This window comes from Brachyhypopomus gauderio, chromosome 11, assembly GCF_052324685.1.
Source record: "Brachyhypopomus gauderio isolate BG-103 chromosome 11, BGAUD_0.2, whole genome shotgun sequence".
Taxonomy (NCBI): domain Eukaryota; kingdom Metazoa; phylum Chordata; class Actinopteri; order Gymnotiformes; family Hypopomidae; genus Brachyhypopomus; species Brachyhypopomus gauderio.
In genome coordinates, this window is record NC_135221.1 from 7745656 (window position 1) to 7768628 (window position 22973).

At 43.2% G+C, this 22973-nt stretch overlaps 1 protein-coding gene across 12 annotated transcripts in view; it reads right to left on the bottom strand.

Moving 5' to 3' along the window:
• magi2b (membrane associated guanylate kinase, WW and PDZ domain containing 2b) overlaps positions 1 to 22973 on the bottom strand; it is a 71663-nt gene that overhangs the window by 43728 nt on the left and 4962 nt on the right. For 11 of the 12 annotated variants that reach the window (XM_077021598.1, XM_077021595.1, XM_077021593.1 and 8 more), the window contains exon 2: positions 13537 to 13653. In XM_077021598.1, the coding sequence (XP_076877713.1) occupies positions 13537 to 13653 (117 nt within the window). Of the gene's footprint in view, positions 1 to 13536; positions 13654 to 14873; positions 15257 to 22973 lie in introns of those variants that run through there. The other variant, XM_077021600.1, reaches the window with a different exon arrangement.

Sequence of the window (22973 nt, forward strand, 5' to 3'; positions counted from 1 at the left end):
TCAACTCAGTGACTTCATTATATCATACAGCCATCATTGATGCCTAAATACTCACGGACAAGACAAATTTTAAATCGTGCATTATGCAAAATAGTTTAATAGTATAAAAGTATACTTAGGAGCTTTTCTGTTGACTGATTCAGGACTTTATCTCTAGTCAAAATAAAAGACAAACTGAAATATGAATAGCCTGAAATATCAAAACAATCCATATGCTGGTTAAGCGGTGATGGGTATTTGAATATGTAATGACTCATCATATTCCTTTTGCCTGCGGTTACTTCCACGCACACTACCACTATTTCACACACAAACCCTTTTGAGAAAAAAAAAAACAGCAAACACAGCAACAAACCCGTGTGCCCTGTGAGCTCACCCTGTCCACATCTACGTCAGCCTTCCTCTGACGTCGAGGAAGACGAGGAAGGGCTCATTAGCCTTCCTCTGCTCTCCTCCCTGCACAGCTGCTGCAACATTTACTCATCCCACACATGACTATTCATGTACGACACAGCAAATTTGTATGAATCACCTTGGAACGTGAAGGGCCTGCCCTACGCTGTTATCTCACGCCTGTGACGACGCGTTTTTCACGTGGCCACGGAGAGGCCTGGGGCTGATGACACGACAGGGTGCTCACCCCGCGCGTACGTGCGAATAGGCTCGAAAATGACACAGGAAACGTAATGGGAGCTCTCATTTGCATGTGAGGCATGAATATTTATGAGACTCATTGGCTGGATTAACATGAAGTGCTCTCCACACAGTTTTCTGGACAGGAAAAATGGCTAAATTTTGCAACCTGAAGCCTCAAATCTGAGATAGATCTGAGATGCCATGTTTTACATAGATAGAACCAACAGCTCCTCTGTCCTACACTGGAAGTTGGTAGTTATTTATTTATGCAATTTTTAGAATTAAAATGACCAAATGCACTAAAATGCATACATATTTGATTACACTTGCTCTGATTATGAGGGATGAACACCATGAAACTGCCTGCAGATTCCCCTACTTTAATTTTTCTTCACATAACCATTGCTACCATGCAAGGATCCCAGAAGAGACAAAACCTTTAAAAGGCAACATTATTCTGTTCTTAAAGGCTTCGGATTTTATCTGATCTGATCCAATCTTATCTGGGTTAGGCCCCGGGAATCTGTGCTTTCATACAAAACCAAGGTGAGGAATAAACAATCCACACTTTCAGAAGAAAGAGACATCTAACGGCCTCTTCTTGCTGTTGTCATCCAGATCTCTGTCATGGGTTTTGTAAAGATCCATAAAGAACGGTTTCTACCTGGTTGAACTCAATGTTAATGGATACCCTTCCCGACTCCAAACCCAACCCCATTAAGGAAATTCTGATGCCTAATCAACAATCATTTCTCCATGTTCCGGGCATACATCAGTGACTCAACTTCCACATTAAATCCCTGTCAAAGCTTACGCAACTGGCCACACTGCTCATGTTTGATCATCTGCACTTTTCTAGCCCCTCTTTATTTCCGTGTAACCGGCTTTTCTAAAGGCCCAGTCGGCCTATTTTTAGGGTTCCAGCTCAGATGCAGTAACAGTCCTACGTGCTTTGACCCGAGTACACTGAGAACACCAGAGGACCAAAGAAGATGGTGTTCCTGTGCTCACCCAGGAATGAATCACATAAATACCATTTTCAGATTATCAGCAATTATATTTCATATTATAAATACCATTTTCAGATTTTTTTTCTAGCATTTTTTCAACCTGATTTTGTTCTAAAATTACCTGAATTATTAATATTTATTATTAGTGTTATTTCTTACAAAGTTTAGTTTTTTGACTACATGTGGACAATTAGTTCGTGTATCTTTAATAATGGCACTGCAGAGTACAGATCTACCTAAGCAAACAGAGACAATTAAATGAGTTAAATACTCATTTAAGGTGAAACATGATGCATCTCATTTGATATTATTATTAAACAGTGGTTTCTTATAAAATACAATCAGTGCAAAAACGCAAAAAAGCAAACCTACATGATATCCTACATGGCCTCCATTCTCTATATATATAGGCGTCTGCACTGGCCACTGAAAACCCCATATCAGTCAAGCACTAGAACGATCCCCCCTGAGCCAGTCGCCACAGTTCAAGGCATATCAGCTGCTCGCTTCCACAGTGAATGTGACGTCTTTGGGGAGGCAGACCCAGAGCGAGTTGGTGGGTGGAGGCCGGGTGTAGGCAGACACCGACAGGCTGCCCTTGCGGAACAGTGGCCTGCCCGAGATGGAGAAGGCGGTCTGCGCAAGGCCTCAGCTAACCCGATGGGAGGAGGGTTAGCGTCGCACGGTCGCTCCAACCTTGAGGCCGTGTGCTGATCTGCGAGCTGAATGGCTAATGCTAGGATGAAGTAAACAGCTGCATGCCGGTCATAGATGGTATAGTTCATCGTAAATGCTTGCAGACTCTAGACAGACGAGGCTGCCGGTGTAGGATCAGAACCCCCCCCCACACTCGGTACCATTTAAAAGAGAAATGGTAGAGTTGACTTCAGACCAGGGCAGTGTTCAGCCCAGCTAATATGGAGAGTGCCAATGAACACAACACTCTGCACTGGAGAACTAAAAGGTTTCACCTCCATTTTTATTGATTCATGAGTCAGTCTGTCTGATTGATGAGTCAGTCTGTCTGATTCATGATTTAGTCTGCCATTCACTGCTTCACAAACCCATGCACATAAAGATAGCTCACTTTGCCACCCTTTCATAGCAGGGCTGTAAAGAACCATAAAGAAGTGGTTTTACCTGCCAGCAAAGAGGTCAAAGCAAAGCAGGAATTTTGCATCTAGTAAAACATGCTGTCAAAGAAAACCAGCCTGCTTAAGAAATTAAGAAAATGTTCACACACACACACACACACACACACACACACACACACACACACACGGTGCGTGATATATATATATATATACAGTATATACATGAATTCACATATATACGAATTGCTGAATTGTTTCTTTTGTGAATTTTCTAGTAACAAAATACTTTAAAGTGTTCTATGAACCATAGGGCACAGTTATAACAAATATCCTTAGACCTTCGCTTTTCAAAAAAAAAAACACTGCTACTTTATGCAGGCTTTTATCAATATTTCATATCCCATGTCTATATATAGACTTCACCTTACATGTGGATATAGTTTACTGTACAGAGTGCTCCATCTCTTCTAAAACATTTCTGCCTGAGTGGTGCAGATAAAAAAAAGAGTATCTCTCTCTTTCTCCTCTCTCTCCTCTCCTCTCCTCTCGTCTCTCCCTCTCTCGTCTCTCCCTCTCTCGTCTCTCTTCGGTCTGTTTTGCCTCAACCACCTCCCCTCACCTTGCCTAGTGCGTTCCTCTACCTGGCTGCCACGATGGATGAGGTAACTCGTATATCAACTTGGTGCTGGATGAGGCAGCAGCTGAGGGAGAGAGGGACCCTGCTCAGATTGAAAGGCTATTAAAGAGTTTCGTTCTGTCACCCAGCGAAAACGCAAGACGGCTAAGCCCTGCCAAGCACACTCCGGTTGAAGAGGAGAGAGAGGAAGAGCACTAAGGGAAGCTCACTCGCCCCTCGTCACACACAGCCAGGATGCTAGAACTTTGCCAATTTCTTGGGCCTTCTTGTAAACCTTCGCTACTTGTGTACAGGACAAATATTAAATTTAAATAAATGCACTGGCAAATTCTCTAGTTAGTCCAAATTTAAGAATGTGTAGACAGAATAAAAAAATCTATATATTGTTTAAGGATAACAAACATGCTTTAGTACATTTAAATTTTTTACATCTTTTGAGTAGGGGTTAGATGGACATCAGTACAGGGACTAAATTAGTAATGTACCTAGGTACAGAATTTTTTTTTTTTATATCCGACTGACTAGTTTAAGAGCAATAGTGGAAGGAGAACAAATGTTTAAATGTGACTAAAACTTAGATGTCTTTTAAATTAATAAATATAATTAATGGTTACTATTTTACTAAGACAACTGTTTGAAACACTTATTCATTTGTGTGATTTAGTTTGCCAAGGCTGTCACCTAGTCACCAACCTGTTTGGTCTTTGTAAGGAAGGTAATTAGCTAGCTAGCAATTTAGCTGATGGCAGCTAAATTTGACTTATCCATATTTGAAAATGAGGTAAAACAAAAAATTAAAATCTGTTACCAGTAATCTGTTAACATGAAAAAGAGTAGTATGTTAATATTTTATGCCAGACCCATACTATTAAGATCAGTATATAGAATATATATAGTAACAGTCTGTATGCAAATCGGAAGCCCCAACTGTGTTTCCTGAACAAGTTACTCCCTGTAAAGAAAGAACTTGCGTCTAACTGTCTTGGAAACTGACAACCTGCTTCTCAAAACCAAACTCCAGTCGCACAAATTCTTTCTGTAACTCAACCCAGAAACTTAGATGTGTTTTTTATGTAGTCATCATAATTATCTGATTCATTTTTATTGTCAGCACAGCCGCTGACTGTAGATTCCTATTTTAGTAAACCAAAGATTACAGTAAGTTACTTGTAGATGCTAACTTGTAGATGCTGTTACTTAGACTGTGTTTGAAATAGCCTACTACATACAGTAGAAATGTGTACAGATCATTATTAATGGTGAATGACCTGTGTATGACCTGGTGATTCATTAAAATTCTGATTTTTTAAAATGAAATTATGTGGCCATGGGCACCATGTAATAGGAAATGTTGACCCCTGCTTATGTGTTTAAAAATAGCAAAAATATAGATGGTGTGACAGGCAGGGAGTGCAAACTAAAAAGGAAGCGATCCCGCCAAGTCTCAGGGAAAAAGGATGGTTTAATTGAAAGTGCGCAAACCAAAAACCCGTGACATCAAATCAAGGATATAATGACCAGCGGTCAACTGGTACAAAGACAAGACATATATAGGCAAACAAACGACCCTCAGGTGAGATGGATCACGGGCTCCGCCCACCTGAGGGACGCACACTACGCAACAAAACAACAACAACAGCCGCTGTGGACGGAGGCAACCGGTAGGGGGCCGCCTCACCGTGACAGACGGTTTACCTGTGGAAGTCAAAATTATGAATTATTTCTTCAGCACTCTGTAACCTATACAATAACTGTGAGGTGGCAATAAAAGAAAGAAAAATAACATCTTTGATTGTCCAGAAAACACAACTAAGCTGTAAGGAGCTGTTACTACAAAGTATAACTTTTAAATAAACCAGCGTGAAGTGGATCGATCTCCAGTATACTACCAAGGCACACAGGCAGCATTCAAACACAGACACAGGCCAACCATAACCCCATACTGTAATGATATCCCATACACTGCAAATGGAAGCTCTTGAATTAGCATGTCCATCCTTAAAAGCCTCACAGTGGCAGGCGTGCAGGAGAGGTCAAGATGGCTCTGGACACACTTACTATTTTTATATTTTAGAATGACACATTCAATAAGACAGGATCATCAGTACATGGCGACCACATGAGGGCTGATCTGCATCAGGGCAACCCCCCCCCACCCCACCCCACCCCCCCCAGCCATGGGCTCGGCTGCTTGGAGGGGTCTCCCCAAAGTGCTAATGTCGCTAATAATAAATGGAATCTAGGACCTTGAAGCTTTCTCTGTATCTCACTTGGTGTAGCAGACACTGTGTGATACTGATAATTATGCAAGTCTGGAAGTGAGTATCTGCCAAATGCTGAAAATGCAAAATGAATCAAATCTGAAGCAGTTAGCATCATGTAAACAAGATGATACTAACGGACTGAGTGTACCTGTCGTTCACTATTAGCCGAGTTAGCATATTTGGATGAAATATTCCTTTAATAACATGGTGGTGTGATCTGAAACCAGCTGCTTCTGATCATTCCACATTACCAGAAAAGTAACACTGGGTTTTAAATCAGGAACCTAACTAAACCTCCAGCAAACTTCCAAACCTGTAGGGATCGAAGAGACTAAGCTAAGATCTGTGACTTACAGGATTTAAAGCAGCAACATAGATGAATTCTGCACAGAAATATGCCAAGATGGTAGTACACATGAACACAAAGGATTATCCACCTGCGATGGAGCCAGAACTGGAGAGCATCTGTTCTGCAGAAGGCGGCCGCGGCGTGCTCTGCTAACAGCCACGGCAGCCCCTGTCTGGCCCTCCGGCACCCCTAAATCTAATCAGAGACGGTGGCAACAAGCAAGCAAGAACCAATTTACCACCGCTCACACACCTAGCGGAGCGTAATGGCTCCCAAAACGCAAGCCGAGGAGAAAGAGGCAGAGCTGGTACATGCGGGTCATGCAGAGATTCAGAAGAAGTGACGGGTTAAACCAACTACTCTGCTGGAGACCTGGAGAAGTGGCCCCACCAGCACAATCGGCCACGAGAAACTCTGTGGTGGTTGTGCTAGCGCAGCCGTCTCTGCGTCCAGCAAAGCCACATCCAAATGATGACTGTTGTGTCCAAGGCAAGAATGTTAACTGCTCATTAACAAATAATGTAATAATGGTAATGTGCTGGTGGGCAGCATGTTAGCGATGACATTGTTGTGTAATGGTATAAGTATATGTGTAAGATTTGCATTCATAAGTGCAATCATCCACCATGGTAGAGTCACAGCTTGAATGCGGTCTGCAAGGAACGTGTGATCATGGGAGTACAGTGTAAAACACTACCAAGGCTTTGTTTTAAGATGAGGTCTTCACAGAACGATGCAGAGGAGATCATTGATGGTCCCGGGACTGAAAACCAAAAAGAACTCTTGTTACTTCTGTACAGTTCATTATCACTGAAGTACGGGTTTGTACTTGGTATATTTGGTCCAGCAATGAGCTCTGTAACCTTCTAAAGACAAATATTTACCCCATCTTCTGTAAACACACAAACTGTGTAGTAGCCTAATTATCTGAAGAAAGAAAAATCGAATTCATGTTCCACAACACTGGCAGCTAAAGAAAGTTTCTGCTTTGTGTGGTTCGCCTCATTAGGAATATGACCAACTCAAACGAGTCCATAATCCCACAAGGAATTCAAAGCCCTCACAAATCCACTCCTGTCATTTGAGTTCGTCTGCAGGTATCGATCCAGCCCTATTACCCCAACTCTCATTTTCAAGCTCTTACATCTACTCTGATGTCCAAAACAGGCATGGCCACTGGCTGCAGATTGGCCCTAATGAGGGTGCCCATGTGGAATTCATCGGGTGCCTTAAGTTCGTTCTCAGACTAAGGGTGTATTCACATTAGGCCATATGTACCATACCCAAGCACTTGCAGTTCATTTAACTAGTCTGATCACCCCTTACTGTGCTCACGCACGATTCAGTGGGACGGGAACAGTGTACACATCTAATGTGATCACTAACCATGTCTGAGCACACAACCTGAACGCGAGTCTCTCATTAGGCAAACATGGTGGCAAGGGACCACTGGTGTATGGCAGTAGTGTGGTGTTTACTTGAAATGTAGACAGACGAGAGTATACACAAACAATGTACAACTCTGAAATATTTGGTAAAATGTTTATACTTATGCTAGAGGACGCCAAAGAACCCTTAAACAACGTCGCAAAAAGCTGGAACGAAAAAAACGTGGCTTCAGTATTTGAACGTTGTGGATGTGATGTGCAAATCTGGCACTTAAAATGTATCCAAAGAAGTCACAATATATGTAGACCAAAACACAACACGTTGCATTGTGGTTGTGTAAGCATGGTCAGGCCAGGGATGTTGAGCACAGACCAGCAGGGGAGCAGGACGCAGGTGATGGTGCTCAGGTGAAAGGCAACCCTGCCTAGTGTGGTTAGAGAAGCACTGATCCTGAAACAGGTGACGGGCAGCTTCTGAGTTGGAGCTTTTCATTATTTTGGAGACTTGGGTTTGGAAGTGTTTTGAGTCCCTGCTGAAGCACGAGGCTCACTGGAAGCTGCTACGGTCTAAAGTTCCCCGACAGAACTGAATAGAGGGTGAAACGCTTCGTGTAAGAGTAAACACACACAAACACACACACTTGCACGGATGCACACACACTCATGCGAATACAGCAGGTACAAATAGTCCAAAAAATCTGGTTTCAAATAATTCACTTTTAAAACAATCCGGACTGCTTGGACTGAAATATTCATATTTGGTATTCATTCATCCGTGAAGGATTAAACAAGCCACTGCACATCAGAAACACAACATGCAGCATAAATCATGCTTATTTTCAAGCTGTGGAGACAGGTCGTTCTGTCCTCGCATGCTGCATCTGTGACTCAGGTGTCTCTGTCCAAGTGGACGCAGCTCTGTGTGTCTGACAGAGCGCCAGGGACAAACAACGAAATGCATAATGCAAGTGCCCTACAGCATTCACCCTACACCTCACCCTACACCACCCTACAGCTCACCCTACACCACCCACTGTGTAGAAGGACCGGCCACCTACGTCAGGGTCAGGAACACCATCACTAAAGCATGTCTGGCACCTGCACTACAAACACTCGGCTAATTTCACACAGCAGCTGGGTGTTAGGAAACGACTCACTGAATGAGTTCAATCAACAGTCAAAAAGTCAAAACATAAAACTTTAACAGTCATTCATTAAGTTTCTAAAAATTAAATGAAAATTAAATTTCAGGAAGAGGAAATAAGGCAATATTTTAAAATGCGTTACGTATTTGAACTTCTAATCAATCATAATGGTGTTCCAGATAGATGAGCCAGTGACAGTACTAACTAATCAACATAGTTTATAAAACTAGAAATCAGAGCTCAGGTCACAATGGACAGGACTACTAATCAATCTACAGTATCTAAGGCTTTGTTGTTCCACTAGCACCAGCAGTGGGGGTTTTAGGCAGGGGTTGAGGGGGTCCAGTGCTGTACTATACTGTACTAACTGTACTATACTAACTGAAGCGTGTTAGACGTTCGCTACTACTGCAAGAACGTGCCTCAAAAACACAGTGAATCGACAACGTTTCCATTATAGGCGAAAAAACAATGGTGAACAAAGTAAAAAAAATATGTGACTAACTTCAGTTGAAGCGTCAATGGCCGTTTCATTTGCTTAGCTAGGTAATTAACCCCCTGTTCACCCCCACATTTCCCCTCCCCATCTGGCCTTGAGGAAATCCCTGCTGCTATTCTGAAGAGAGGTGCTAGCTGCAGAGGCTCAAACCTTCTGTTTCAGTATCAAGTCCTGAAATGCATTTTGAAACGCTGTCATGGAGCTAAGTAGACAATGATTAGAGAAAGTCCAGAAGGTGAAATAGTCATGTTTGATCACATCGTTGTATATGGATGTCATGGTTTGATTTATCTTCAGTCTTTCAGAAATAAACACTGATGAACAAAATTACACTGACCTGGCAAAGGCTTCAATAAATCACTTCTATGACTTTAATCTCAGCATTTTATATTTGCTTTCACTGCTAGCTGTGTAGATAGCAGAACAGCAAGCTATTTCGCTAAAATTTTAAACTTTATACAACAGCTGGTTTCTGAGGGTCCTGCCACTTCCTGTTCCTCCCATTATATCAAACAATAACTGCAAACCACCAGAAGGCGCCCACGAGAGAGTCAATGGAACATGTTCAATGGAATGAATTTCTAAAAACAAAAAATTTGCTTCTCACCACTCGGCCACGACCTTTATCATTTTGGAAAGTAGAAGTATGTATTACAGTAAAAATATCAAAAAAATGTCCTTGTTTCTACACCAAATGGGTTTTGGGCAGATGGACACACCCAAATAAATGATGATCCTGGATACGGGATGAGAAGTGAAGTTCATTTTTGTTTAGGTCCATTCACTTCCATTCATTTTTTATTCTTTTGAAGGCGCCTCTAGCATCTGACAGACCTGTAAGACATTGCAGAGTAGCAGACAGAGAGTAGCAGACACTCCTCCATATTCGCCAGTGGTCAAAGGGATGAGAGTTTTACATTTTATTGAGCATACCGTGTTCCCACAATTCCTTTCCCAAGTAGCCACTCATGTTATGTATGCACTCATGTATGTATGCTGTTGCCACCAGGCAAGGCAAACAAATGCTTGGGGCCCCAGGCCAATGGGGGGCCCCCGAGGGCTGACTAACTTTAAACCTCAGCAGTAGCAATGTGCAAAGTTTGCAAAGATGGTATGAGACGTGAGTGCCCTAAGGGGGACCCTGTGAATGTGAGACCCCAACAGACTCCAGAATCATCACTGTGCATGACAACTGAAGAAGGCGTGCCTCATTATCCCTGCAGAAACATCAGCTTTGGGACTATATCCAGATAGTCATAAAATGTCCTGTAAAGGTAACAAAATTACAATTGGTTAGGAGACTGGGATGGCACGTTATCGAATGAACCACCAGGACAACAATAAGACCTGTAACGGCCCAGGAACTATGTGAATGTTCTAAAAATACTCAAATATGAATATCAGGGTTCGTATTTGTTCGCACTTGTAGTTCAGTTCCTTTGGTCAAAAACGAAAATGATATATTGTTACATTTTAGTCCCGGATTATTTAGTTCACTCAAATTTGCAACCGAACAAAACAAAGTGACATTTGATGCAATATACAGACATAATGCTATAATGCTGCTGCTGAACACGTCTGCGCTTACACACACCGTTTAAAATGTATTATGTTTCTCAGAAAACAAAATTTCTCTTTAGTTTATTATTATTGTTATTATTATTGTACTGAAAACATTCCATTTCGAGTATTTTGGAGCATGTCTTGTTCATGGCTAGCAGAACTATTGCTAGCAATTCCATGGCTTGAAAAGCTTGCATGTTTACATTTTTTGTTTATTTTTTTGTTTACTTAATGATAATAAAACACAGTGACATGTTTGCCAGACAGAAACAAATAAAATGTTGAATGAAATACAACAATGACTTAGAGCTGGCAAAGAACTGATTAAATTACCTTAATTGGAGGATAGTATAAATGAATAGGTTCCTATAACAAAGCCACAGCCTGCGTTTGTCCCTGCCTGCAACCCTCTCCCCCTCCTCTCCTCCAACTAGTCCCATGGTGATGTCTGTACATCTGGAGCAGGATCTGTACAGGAGGGTTTGACCTGCTCCACACGGCTCAAGGCAGCTGGGTCTTTCTCCTCTGAGTCACGCCAGCGCAGTTATGGCCCTCAGACGCAGGCTATGACGGCCATTGTGCTGAAACGCTCCATCTCCTCCTCCGAAAGGGAGGGGCTACGTCAGATCAGTGGTGCTGCAGGAAGTCAAGGCCACTCTCAGCTGAAGCACACAACATTGTACTGGCAAGCTAAAGGAAAACTCCAAAACAGCCTGAAACTTCTAGAATATTCTAGAATCTTTGCCTGCATGGCGCCGGCCTCCTTACCACCTTGTTGGTCTTTCCTCGTCTTCATTTTGCCCTGTTTTCCAGTACCCAGCAGCCCTAGATGTCTCAGTAGCAATACATCAGCGGGCCGCCGTGATTGGCTGCTTATTGGGCTACGTGGTGGGTAAATGCAGTGTGTTTGTCCTCAGCTAGGACACAGACGGGAGGACAGCGTGCTGATCTAAATGAACTGTGGGCCACAAGGGAATCATGGCTGTTGGTAACCTGTGGAGGGACAGGCCCTTGGGGGGGGGGGTTGCAGCTGTGTCTATAGGTGTTTGTATGTGTGTGAGTCTGTGCATATTATGTATGTGAACATTATGTATGTGAATGAAGTAGTCTAACAGTGTTTGTGCATAATCCACAATAGCTTGTGTCAGTTGTTTAATACACTAAAGTTTTAATACTCTAAATACAGGGTTTTTTAATGAAACAGGCCACCCTATGAGATTTTACCCAGGTCTGAGATGTCATAATCATCATAATTATGGCTTATGACCACAAGAGATAAGGCTGTGGGAGAACAAATTCTGTCATACGCTGAAAGGAAATAAACAGAAATTCCTGCCTGTTCCAATCCAGCAAAGTGTCATGTGACCTGAAACACTGCTACAAATCCACACAGACTTCATACAGCTTTAATTACTGGTGACACAGAAAGTGAAGCGGTTCTTTGTCTTTTTTCCCCTTTGGGATTGTGATATAACACAATCAAACCTTAATCCAACATGTTTTTAATCACCCAGCAAGATCCGCCCCCCAATCAGACTTTCCGTTCCTCTCCAAGTATGCACACTATGTCTAAAGCACAGTTGGAGAATTACTATGTGCTATCTCTTCCCATCTCTCCTCCTCTATATCTCCTGGCAGGCTGTTCAGCTACATTAATGACTCTGTACATGAGGAATACCTCCAGAACTGTATGCTCATGACGATGCGGCACAGGAATAAATCAAAAGCATCGTTTTAGCCAGCCACTCTGTAATTGTGATGTGTTTTGTGCCGTGGAGGGGGGGAGGGGAATCTGTCGGCAGGCCCGGAGAAGAGATGGTGGTTGCCTTGGAAACCACAGGCTGAGACAGAGAGAGAGAGAGAGAGAGAGAGAGAGAGAGAGAGAGAGAGAGGAGGGGAGGCGCAGGCAGAGGAGGAGAGGGGAGAGCAGGACGGAAGAAGGGAAGAAACGAGTAAACTGAAGCCAAGGAGGGGAAGAGAAGAGCAAGGTGCTGGCAGACAGAGGAAGAGTACGGGAGGGCGACGACCGCAGGACTGCGTCTCCGCACCAGAGACAACACGATCGCCATGACGATCAGTCATGACGCTTCGCTCTGGTTCAGAGCAGCTGCTAGGAAGTTTAAAACTTCATCTCTCTCTTTCATCCATGGATGGATTGCCAGATGTTATCCGGGTCACGGCACCAGCAAACATGCAAGATTTGTTTGTCAACCCCCATGTCACCACGTCATTGTCACGTAATACCAGCGCAGCAGAACCATTCACCTATGTGCCTGAAAACTAAGAAGTAGTTGGAATACCACGCCAGTCCAGTGTTTTTTGAGGTCAGGCAGGGGAAAAATAAGACACAACCCGAGGCACTAAAAGAAACAGTAGGTACAGATAAGCAGATTAATGGCTTTAATGTCACCACTGAAAAATATACTTACCCAAAGAAAATAGGTAAGTCCATTGTGCTCCTAATTAATTACTATGTAATGGGAGCAACTGCTCCGAATGAATTTGATCTACCTGCAGGTATAAGTTCAAGATCAAACATCCTAAACCTTTACAAAAGGTTCTTGTTTATCTATGCAAAATATGTGACTCACTCAGCTTGCAACACATTGAGGCAACACCCAAACATTCATTCTTTTCATCCAGCTGAAAGCATTACATTAATATAATGACATCCTCATCAACACGGGCACTGATACAGTTATACTGAAACCCAAACATCATTTTTAATGATGTTGTGTCTGGCATGCCTTGGGAATTTTTTTTGAAGAGCCTTCAAAATACTCATGAAATGCCAAACAAAAAGTTACAGATGCAAAATCAGTATGCCAATTTGAGCTCAGTTTCACAACCCTGATTATTTCAATAAAATTTAAAGATGCATAAAAATGACACTTATTCTATTGACTGACAGCAGACGGGTTAAGTGCAATAGATCACCCAGGGTTACTCACAGGGCACGGTGCGGAGGTAGAGATTATCCCTTATGATCTGCTGGAGCTCGTGGTCCACTGATCCTTTTTGAAATCGCAGGTTAAGGTAATGGCGAAGATCCTTATCCACAACACCTCCTGCAAAAACCACATATATAATGCTCAGTTGTCTGAATGAGACCAGAATCCCCTTAGACAAAATATTTCTATCTGTCTAGTTTCAAGCAATCAGTAAGAATGAGGAACAAAACTACTTCGGAGCGTCGGTTCTATGACTACAGAGCGCTTCATCCAAACCTTCAGAAACCAAATATTGTTCATACATTCCCAAAGTGTTATTTGCAAAATCTTAAGGAGGTTCTTTAGTATTAGTGATAAAGCGATTAACTGACTTAGATGAGTTGTAGAGATCTTAGTACAGTCAGCCTTAATACCATAACTGAACCGTGGCTAGGGAGCAGAGTAGTATGTCTGCTGTAAAATATCTTAAAAAGGGGTCAATACTGCAAAAAAAGTACGTATACATAGGTTCCTAATAACGTGCCTTCTTCTAATAACTACTTGTGTCTTACATTTTCAGCAAAGGGCAGATGGAGCGAGAGAGAAGGAGATACCACCTGCTGTTTTTAATATGTTGAATGGAGAACTAAGATGATTCTTCTCCATGTCTGGCACCACAGATGATGGGGCTGCTTGCTCCTGTCTCCCTCTCCCGGTCACAACCTTGACCGTTCGCCACTTACAGAACATGACCCGCTACGACGTGACAGACAGCTCAGATCATCTCCCACCGGCGCGCAGCGTGGCGGTGTCTGCTGCTACCCAGAACATGTTCACGCACATGTGACCACCACGCACACAAGCACTCGGCTGAACAAAAGATAAAACCGGCGTTCCCGACATCTCGAGCGGACTGAGACACACACGATCTGCTTTCTCCCCAAAGTACAGCAGCGATCTCACCCACGTCCCACAATTAGCGAATCTGTGACACAGCAGAGGTACTCGGTCTATCCATCCTGCACTGCTTTGACATTGTGACTGTCACACGGGGGTGGAGGTGGGGGGGGGGGGGTAAGGGGGGCTGAATGATCACGTTTGTACAGCTGTTACAGAGGAGCAGACACTCAACATGCCATCACACGAAGCCAACACAATGAGAGAGACAATGGAGCGCAGAGAATCACCCGGAGCTGGTTTCCTTGAATGGAAATTACACATCCATCCTGCGCTGATCCTTATCCGTAATTAGAACCATCATCCCCCCCTTCCTCCTCCTCCTCTTCCTCGGCCTCAACCCCAAAACTACTGTAGCTCACTGTACATCCAGCAGTTGCTGTCGAGCGCGTTGTACTCACCGCTCCCCTCCGCCGAAAATATCCCGTCTCCCCCTTTTCACTGGAAGACCTCCTCCATGATTTAGGCAGATCTGATCCCGCTCGCATCAACGGAAGCAGCCGCGGCGGAGTTCCCCCCCTCTGTGCGTTTAATTTAACCAGAGGGGGAGAGAGAGAGACGGCGAGACAGGACCGGAGCGAGAGAGCGTGTGTGTGTGTGTGTGAGAGAGAAAGAGAGAGAGAGAGAGAGAGAGAGAGAGAGAGAGAGAGAGAGAGAGAGAGACAGATGGAGAAGGAGAAAGAGGGAGAGGGAGATGGAGAATCGTCGAGAGTCGGGAAACAATAGTGTTGAGAAAGCTCTGCCAGCGAGCACCCCATCACAATGATGCCTGTATTCTGATTGGCCTAAGAGATAGCAAGGTCCTATAGCACCCCCTGTCTGCTGGTTGAGAAACTGCTCTGTGTGTGTGTGTGTGTGTGTGTGTGTGTGTGTGTGTGTGTGTGTGTGTGTGTGTGTGTGTGTGTGTGTGTGTGTGTGTTTACGTGCATGTGTGTGCGCGCGCGCGCGACTGTGATACAGATGCTTTCAGACACACCACCAAAAAGGCCAGCTTGTTCACACCAGATGATGTTAGATGGCACTAGTTGACCTTGGTGACCTTGTTAAGATATCAGTGTCAGGTCTGAAGACAGGAAGGGTCAGTGATCACTGGAAAAATCACACTCTGCACAAGTAGATTTGCTGGGTTTTAAGTGGCAACTATGGCACATCATTTTGTGATGAAACTTCATGCTTGTAAGTACAGTATAAACATTTAAATGGGAGAGTCAGTGTAGTCAGGTCCCATGCAAAGAGAAAAGTCCATAAGGCAGAAATGAAAAGAACTTTAAAAGAATTTTAACACTTTTGTCAAACACATAAATAACTGCTGCATCAATCATGATGTGTTATATTAAAATCACATTGTAACAAAAGTAACACTGCTCAAATGAGACCTGTGTATACTGTTAAAAGCTTGATAGTTTTGGAACACCATGAAACATAACAATATGTCCAGCACATAAAAACAATATGTATGCGTTTTAAGGGCCCTATATTTTACTTTGAGGGCCCTATATTTTACTTGTCGCAGTACGTCCCTGTTGTCATAAGTTCTGCAGTGACCTCTCAATTTGGCACAATTTCTCTGTGGAATTGGGGACAGTTGATCTCATTTGCTGCACATCTTACACAAAGGGGTCAAGGCAATCAATTCTAGCTCATCATGTCTGTGTGGTAACTCGAGTCACAAATAAGAAAATGAAACTTGATGTATTTAACAAACAACCTGCAACATTTAAATGTACCATTTATTTACTGAAAAAAATGTCTGAACAATCAAGGTTGTTACTTAAAAAAGACACCCAGGCAAGCTTAGCTCTACTGAAACACCAGCACTGCACATTATTTAATAAGTGTACAACCAAACATCTGAAAAGGAAACCGAATATGATCAAAATCTTAATGCTGAAAACACTCCCTCAGGTCCTACAGGCCTGCTGTCTTGCAAGCTAATCTGTTGCAAACTGACAAAATATTACTCCAATTTTGTACTCTGCACTTGTATTTAGTTGTATTGTAATTAGTTGTAGCCGAGATTAACAATCAGTGTTAAATGTGAATTAGCATGAAGCTCCTCTTCATGTGCATTTTGACAGTGCTGACGTATTCACCTATATGAAAAACTCCGACAGATTCCTTCTTCGTATGGTTATAACAGGCATTTCTCCAGTGCTTGACCGCACTGTCAGGGAAATTGTTGATCTTCTGAAATTTATGTTACACTACTAGCTAGACAAACAGGGAATAAATATGCCCGCTGGTTTCCTAATAGCGGTTCACGTTGGCAAGTTCTGAACAGTAAAAAAAACGTTTTGTTTGTACTGTGAAAAGCAGACCATGCTAGTTGAATAAATTACATTGTGCCTCATCACCAATGGTGCACCACACACTGCAAGGAAGATAGTTACGTTAGAAAACTAGATAGATAGAACGTTAGATAGAAACGTTAAACTACATCTAACAAAGTGATTAGCAAAATTTTGACTGCTCCTGTCTGGGAGTGTCCTCCAGGTTATTAGCCTCTTGAAGGGATGAGCACTAATTTCTAATGAGTAATTTGTTATTATAGATCTATAAGGTAAAGTGGATTGACCTTCTCTGCCATATTAACAACATACATTTTGGTTACCTGCTCTTTAACACAAAAGACTGCAGCATTGTTTACTGAATACAACATAGGAAACGTCAGAGGACAGAAAAGGAGATGCTGTGGTTCCTAAAGCCAGAAAGGATTACAACAGCCAGGCAGACATCTTACACATCCAGCAGCACTGCAACTCTCTAGGGGAGACAGGAGTAGGTGAGTAGTGGCCCTACCACTGCAAGTCTCTCTAGGAGTAGGTGCCCTACCACTGCAAGTCTCTCTAGGAGTAGGGGCCCTACCACTGCAAGTCTCTCTAGGAGTAGGGGCCCTACCACTGCAAGTCTCTCTAGGAGTAGGGGCCCTACCACTGCAAGTCTCTCTAGGAGTAGGGGCCCTACCACTGCAAGTCTCTCTAGGAGTAGGTGCCCTACCACTGCAAGTCTCTCTAGGAGTAGGGGCCCTACCACTGCAAGTCTCTCTAGGAGTAGGTGCCCTACCACTGCAAGTCTCTCTAGGAGTAGGGGCCCTACCACTGCAAGTCTCTCTAGGAGTAGGGGCCCTACCACTGCAAGTCTCTCTAGGAGTAGGTGCCCTACCACTGCAAGTCTCTCTAGGAGTAGGGGCCCTACCACTGCAAGTCTCTCTAGGAGTAGGTGCCCTACCACTGCAAGTCTCTCTAGGAGTAGGGGCCCTACCACTGCAAGTCTCTCTAGGAGTAGGGGCCCTACCACTGCAAGTCTCTCTAGGAGTAGGTGCCCTACAGTGATTACTGCGTGTACACCTTGTAGAATCTTCAAACAAGTGTCGAAGCACCACAGGGTGACAGCTTAGATGTGCAGGCCTTGCTCGACAATAACTGCTTTTGTGTCTACCTTAGAAAACTGCACAGCAGTGCTGTTCGTGGGAAATGACTACAGCAGGAACGACCTGCTCTCCTGAAGGTTTCAAATTTGGTAAAGACACCCTGGTTGTTTCACAACACACACTCAGTTCTGTTGACAAATGAAATAAACATTACTGTATCCAGAAAATCTCTCTCTATATTTTTCTTCAAATAAGCCAAACAGCTGTGATGTGTGGTGGATACAGGACCATGTTATGGTGTCGTTTTACTGCCTCAGGACCTGGAGGGGTTGCAGTTATCGGGGGCTCAAAGGATTCCACGTCGTATCGAGAAATGTATCAACAGAATGTCTGCGTGCGACATTTAAACAATGATTGTTAAAAACCCAAATTAGCTCAATAATTAGAGTAATAGCACTATAAAACATTCTTTTCAAAATAAAATTATTAGAGATTAGCTGTAGATCAGATCAAATATTAGGATTCATGGAGGAATCTTAATGAGTGTCCTACAACTTTAAGGAGATGCTTCACGTGCTCGGCTGGACATCACAAGCTTCTGAGGTACCAAGAGAGTCAGGGAGGCTTATGGAGATCGTTAGCACAAACTCAACACACTCAGCACACAATCTCCACTTAGGGACTCCCTTTAAATGGTAGTGGTGTCTGAGAAGCCTAACCTATTACACACACTAATGGCACACAGTGAAACAAACATGCCACAGTGACCTTGGCATGTGTATTGAAATTCTAGACCTGGTTCCAAACATGCAAAGACCCTGCGTCAGACAGGGGTGCCATTTCTCTGCAGACTTACCACACAAAGATCAGTGAAAGATGGCAGACGGAGCTTTGCTTTGAACCACTGAGATTAGCGTAGCACCACAGTGCTTTCTGGGAAAGTGTGGCCAGATTAGTTAGCCTCTGATCACTCGTGCATGTCTGCTAGCAGTTACGGGGGTTTTAGCAGGAATGCTGAAAATGTCTTCTTACCATTTTTAAAGCAAAATATTCTGTGCAGTCACATAAGGGGCATATCCAAACCTGTGCTGACAGATTCCTTGACCCTCTGGAGAAATATGAAGTACTGAATTTAAAAATGGTTAAGAAAGGCTGACTGTAGTCCTAGGGTAGTCCTTGGGTAGCCCTAGGGTAGTCCTAGGGTAGCCCTAGGGTCTAGGTTAGTCTTTGGGAAGTCCTAGTGTAGTCCTAGGGTAGTCCTATGGTATTCCTAGTGTAGTCCTATGGTAGGCCCCAGCTCACTACTAGTTAACAGTGACTGATGGTGGGAACAACAGCATGATCAAGAACACAAACCACGAGAGGGAAATGTGCATCCAAAATCTCTCAATGGTTGTAAACTGTCTTTACCAAAACTATGAACTCACACACACAACATGAAAACACAGCAGAAACTGTCACATAATATCACAAATGCAGTAACTCAGAACATGGGAGTAAATGAAGAAGAACAGAAACAGAAAACAAGTCTGAAAACATTTTACAATATGGAAAGGAAGAGTCAGAGTCTTGACGTCAGTGCTAGGGAAACTAGCGCGCACACACACACACACACACACACACACACACACACACCATAATCCTTTGCTGGAACTAGGCAGACACATACACTATGAGGCTTCACTAGATCGGAAAGGAGATAGAGGCACAAAGATTTGCCATGTAAAACTCAGAAATCAATCCCTACTTTCATTCCTGCCATAAAACAGTTTGTATCCAAACCTTCTGCGAGGTGCTGGAATATGGCTCCATATTGATGTTGGTAAACAGTGGAGGGGTGAATAAAACCTTCCACAGAATTCCGAGCTTGTCTTTCTGACAGCATAATCATGGCTGATACTCTTGCCCTCGTGGAAGACGACCAAACAGGAAAGCATGTTATTGATCCGCTGAAAGTTTTTCCTCCCTCGGAAAGCTGCTGGACAGCAAAGTGTTCGCGGCTGAATCAGACTCCAGGGACGCGTTACGTTAGGCTGCGTGTGCAGCGAGGAGACGGGAGGTGTGATGTCACCTAATCGATAAGCCCTTCTTGGCCACTCACTCCTACAACAGGTCAAGCCGTGCATCTGATTAATATTTTATACACACACTAATTCACCCATGCACCCCCCCCCCACACACACGCATATAAACAGCCACAGAGAGGCACAGTGATGCACACAGCCTCCTTCCCCGTCTTACATCCCTGTAGTGGCTGCAGTCAGGGACGCCGAGATCAAAGCAGAGACACATTTGATTTGAGGTTCTGGTTCCACAGAGAATAACCACGGTTGCGTCTCTCACTGTGCCCCTCCGAACCAAACCCAGCACAGTATCTGGACCAGAACGAGAGTGGCCATCCTCCCAGTCCGGCTCTCTCTCTTGTAGTCCCAAAACTACAAGAAAAGCTCGACATACCCACTTGGTACACAGACTGCAGTGAGTTGAATAAAGAACGGCTTCCATCAGAACGGCTCGTGTCAGGGTGTCAAACTCCAGGCAGCTGCTGCACTAATGCGCATAATTCAGCTCCTGAATATTTCAGCACTTAACTCTGCAACTTGACTGAGGTTCGTTAAAGCTAGAGGAAACGTTCAATCTGGGATGCACAACTTCGGTCCTAGAAACCCGGAAAACCGGTGACGATATATATGATCTAAACTGGTCCAGAAAACGAAGGCTACACGGAGCTTCTCAGGTAGATGTTTTAGAGTAAGTCGGGCAGTAAACGCTGTGAAGCCATAGTGATCCCAGCTGGATCTCCATGGTCTAAAGCTGGAATGGTGACGTTCCCGTTCTCTATAAGCACCCTGCTATATGTAATGAACTGTAATAACACATAGCTGCAACTATCTCTATATCTGTTTTAATATATGGTATCGCAGTACATTAATAAGTAATAACTTAATGGTGAATGAAAAGGTGGCTAATGAGGTAGTGCATAATTTGAATAATTAAGCATGAATCTGCTGGCGGCTTTGGTGTCAACATGGTGTCTAATGCGTCTGGGCGTGAGCTAAGAAAAATGGTTCGTCTTTAACCCTTTCAGCAGCGTGCTCTAGAACGCAGTGTATTTTAACAGTCCTCTTTTATTCACAATATCCCAGAATTCTAAAGTGCTTTTGACCATTTTAATTTCAATTTCAAGTTTAATAACTCTTGAGAACCAGAACTGAAGTACTGCTGTGATCTCACTAGTCGCAACGCAGAGTTGCAGCTTGTCCAGGGCACACTTGAACATGTCTCAACAGATTAACTTCCTGTTTCACCTGTTTTTCTACACTCAGGTATTGCGTGAAGGTGTTGAGGGGCAGAATGGTGCACGTCGTCCATGCAAACGCTTTAATGTTTTCACTGATCAAGGTAACAACGGGATCTGTGAGGAGCTGGAGTGGGTGAGCACAGACGTGAAGATTTCACTCAGGTCTACTCCAGGAGGACAATTTTAGCCACCAGTGATAAGAATAAGGTGTCCCCACATAGACAGTGTTGGTGGAGACATGTTCAACAGCACTTCCGTAGGGTGCATCGAAATAGCCCTGCTTTCCTGGATACAAACGACTACAGGGATTTATGTTCTTCTGATTAAACCAAACACAATAACACATTCAGGTCAATGCCTATCAGGAAGAAACAGATCGGTTCATCTGCATGGATCAGTGTGACACCTTGTTTGACTTATGCAGGGGAGCTGGCTGAAATGAAATCTTACTGGTCTAATGATCAACTTAGATGATTTACCAAGGAGATCAAATCAAATCGATTTGGTATAAAAATCACTTTTTCAAAGCCCTGTGCCATAAGAAGTGCTGTGCTTGCATGCACACTGCATGTCTATATGAACTATAGGCTTGAAATTCCAACACATTGAACCATGGGCTGACTAATGATCCTTAAAATGATCTTCTCTTCAGTACAAACCTAGGTCTGACTTCTTTACTGCACATGTGTGCAAAACTCCCAAGGTTTTACCACTCTGTAAGAAAAAGCCGCGGGCACCTCGTGTTGCAGGCTCCGTTCAGATGCACTGGTCAGATGGCTGAACCAGATGGCCAAACTGGGCCACACAGATTAAGCCAGCGGTGTTTGAGAAACATTGTTCATATGGCTAAACCAGGCCACATGGATTAAGCCAGCAGTGTTTGAGAAGCACTGTTCAGATGGCTGAACCAGGCCACACAGATTAAACCAGATTATGGACACAGTTGTCAGGTGGCTAAACAAAGACATACAGATTAAACCAGATGTTTTTGAGACGTCCTGGTCAGATGGCTGAACCGGGCCACATGGATTAGTCTAGTGGTGTTTGAGAAGCGCTAGTCATATATCTGAACCAGGCCACACAGACTAAACCAGATAAAGAGCACAGTGGTCAGATGACTAAACCAGGACAAACAGATTAAACCAGTTGTATTTGAGAAGCAGTGGTCATATTGCAGCACTAATAACCTTTTTTTACAACCTTTTTTTTATAATTCTCTCCTTTCCCCCTTTAAACATCCCGATAGCCTCATATCAAATATATGTTCAACAACGAACATGTTCAATCTTTCCCAAGATCATTTGAAAAAAATCAACAAACAAATTAATCAAATCACTGACACAATCATTTATCCTAATCAATTGTGAGATATAATTTTCAAACGTATAGTTAAAGTGTCTTATAGAAAGGACAAATTTTACTTTAAAAGAACACTTTTAATATCTATACAGTTAAATAAAAATCTATACTATGTTTTCTATACCTAAATCTATACCTAAATCTACATTAGGTGGTATGAGAAATGTGTGTCATCAAGAACGCAGGCAAAAATACATAACTGTGTTTATTTCATGTGTGTGTTGTATTTTATGCCATTTCATAAATGGACTGAATCACAAAAACAAACCCTAAACAAACAACTCATGACCTTAATCAAGCAACACGTTTCAATTTCAATAACCAGCGAGGGTGCCATGCTGAACTACACACAGTACTGGACAATAATCCAGCTCATTTTCAGTAATGCAAGCAGGCACATGGCCAAAAAAAACAACATAGTCAACCACCACACACGGTCAGCAACAACAAAAAACAAAACAAAACCAGGTA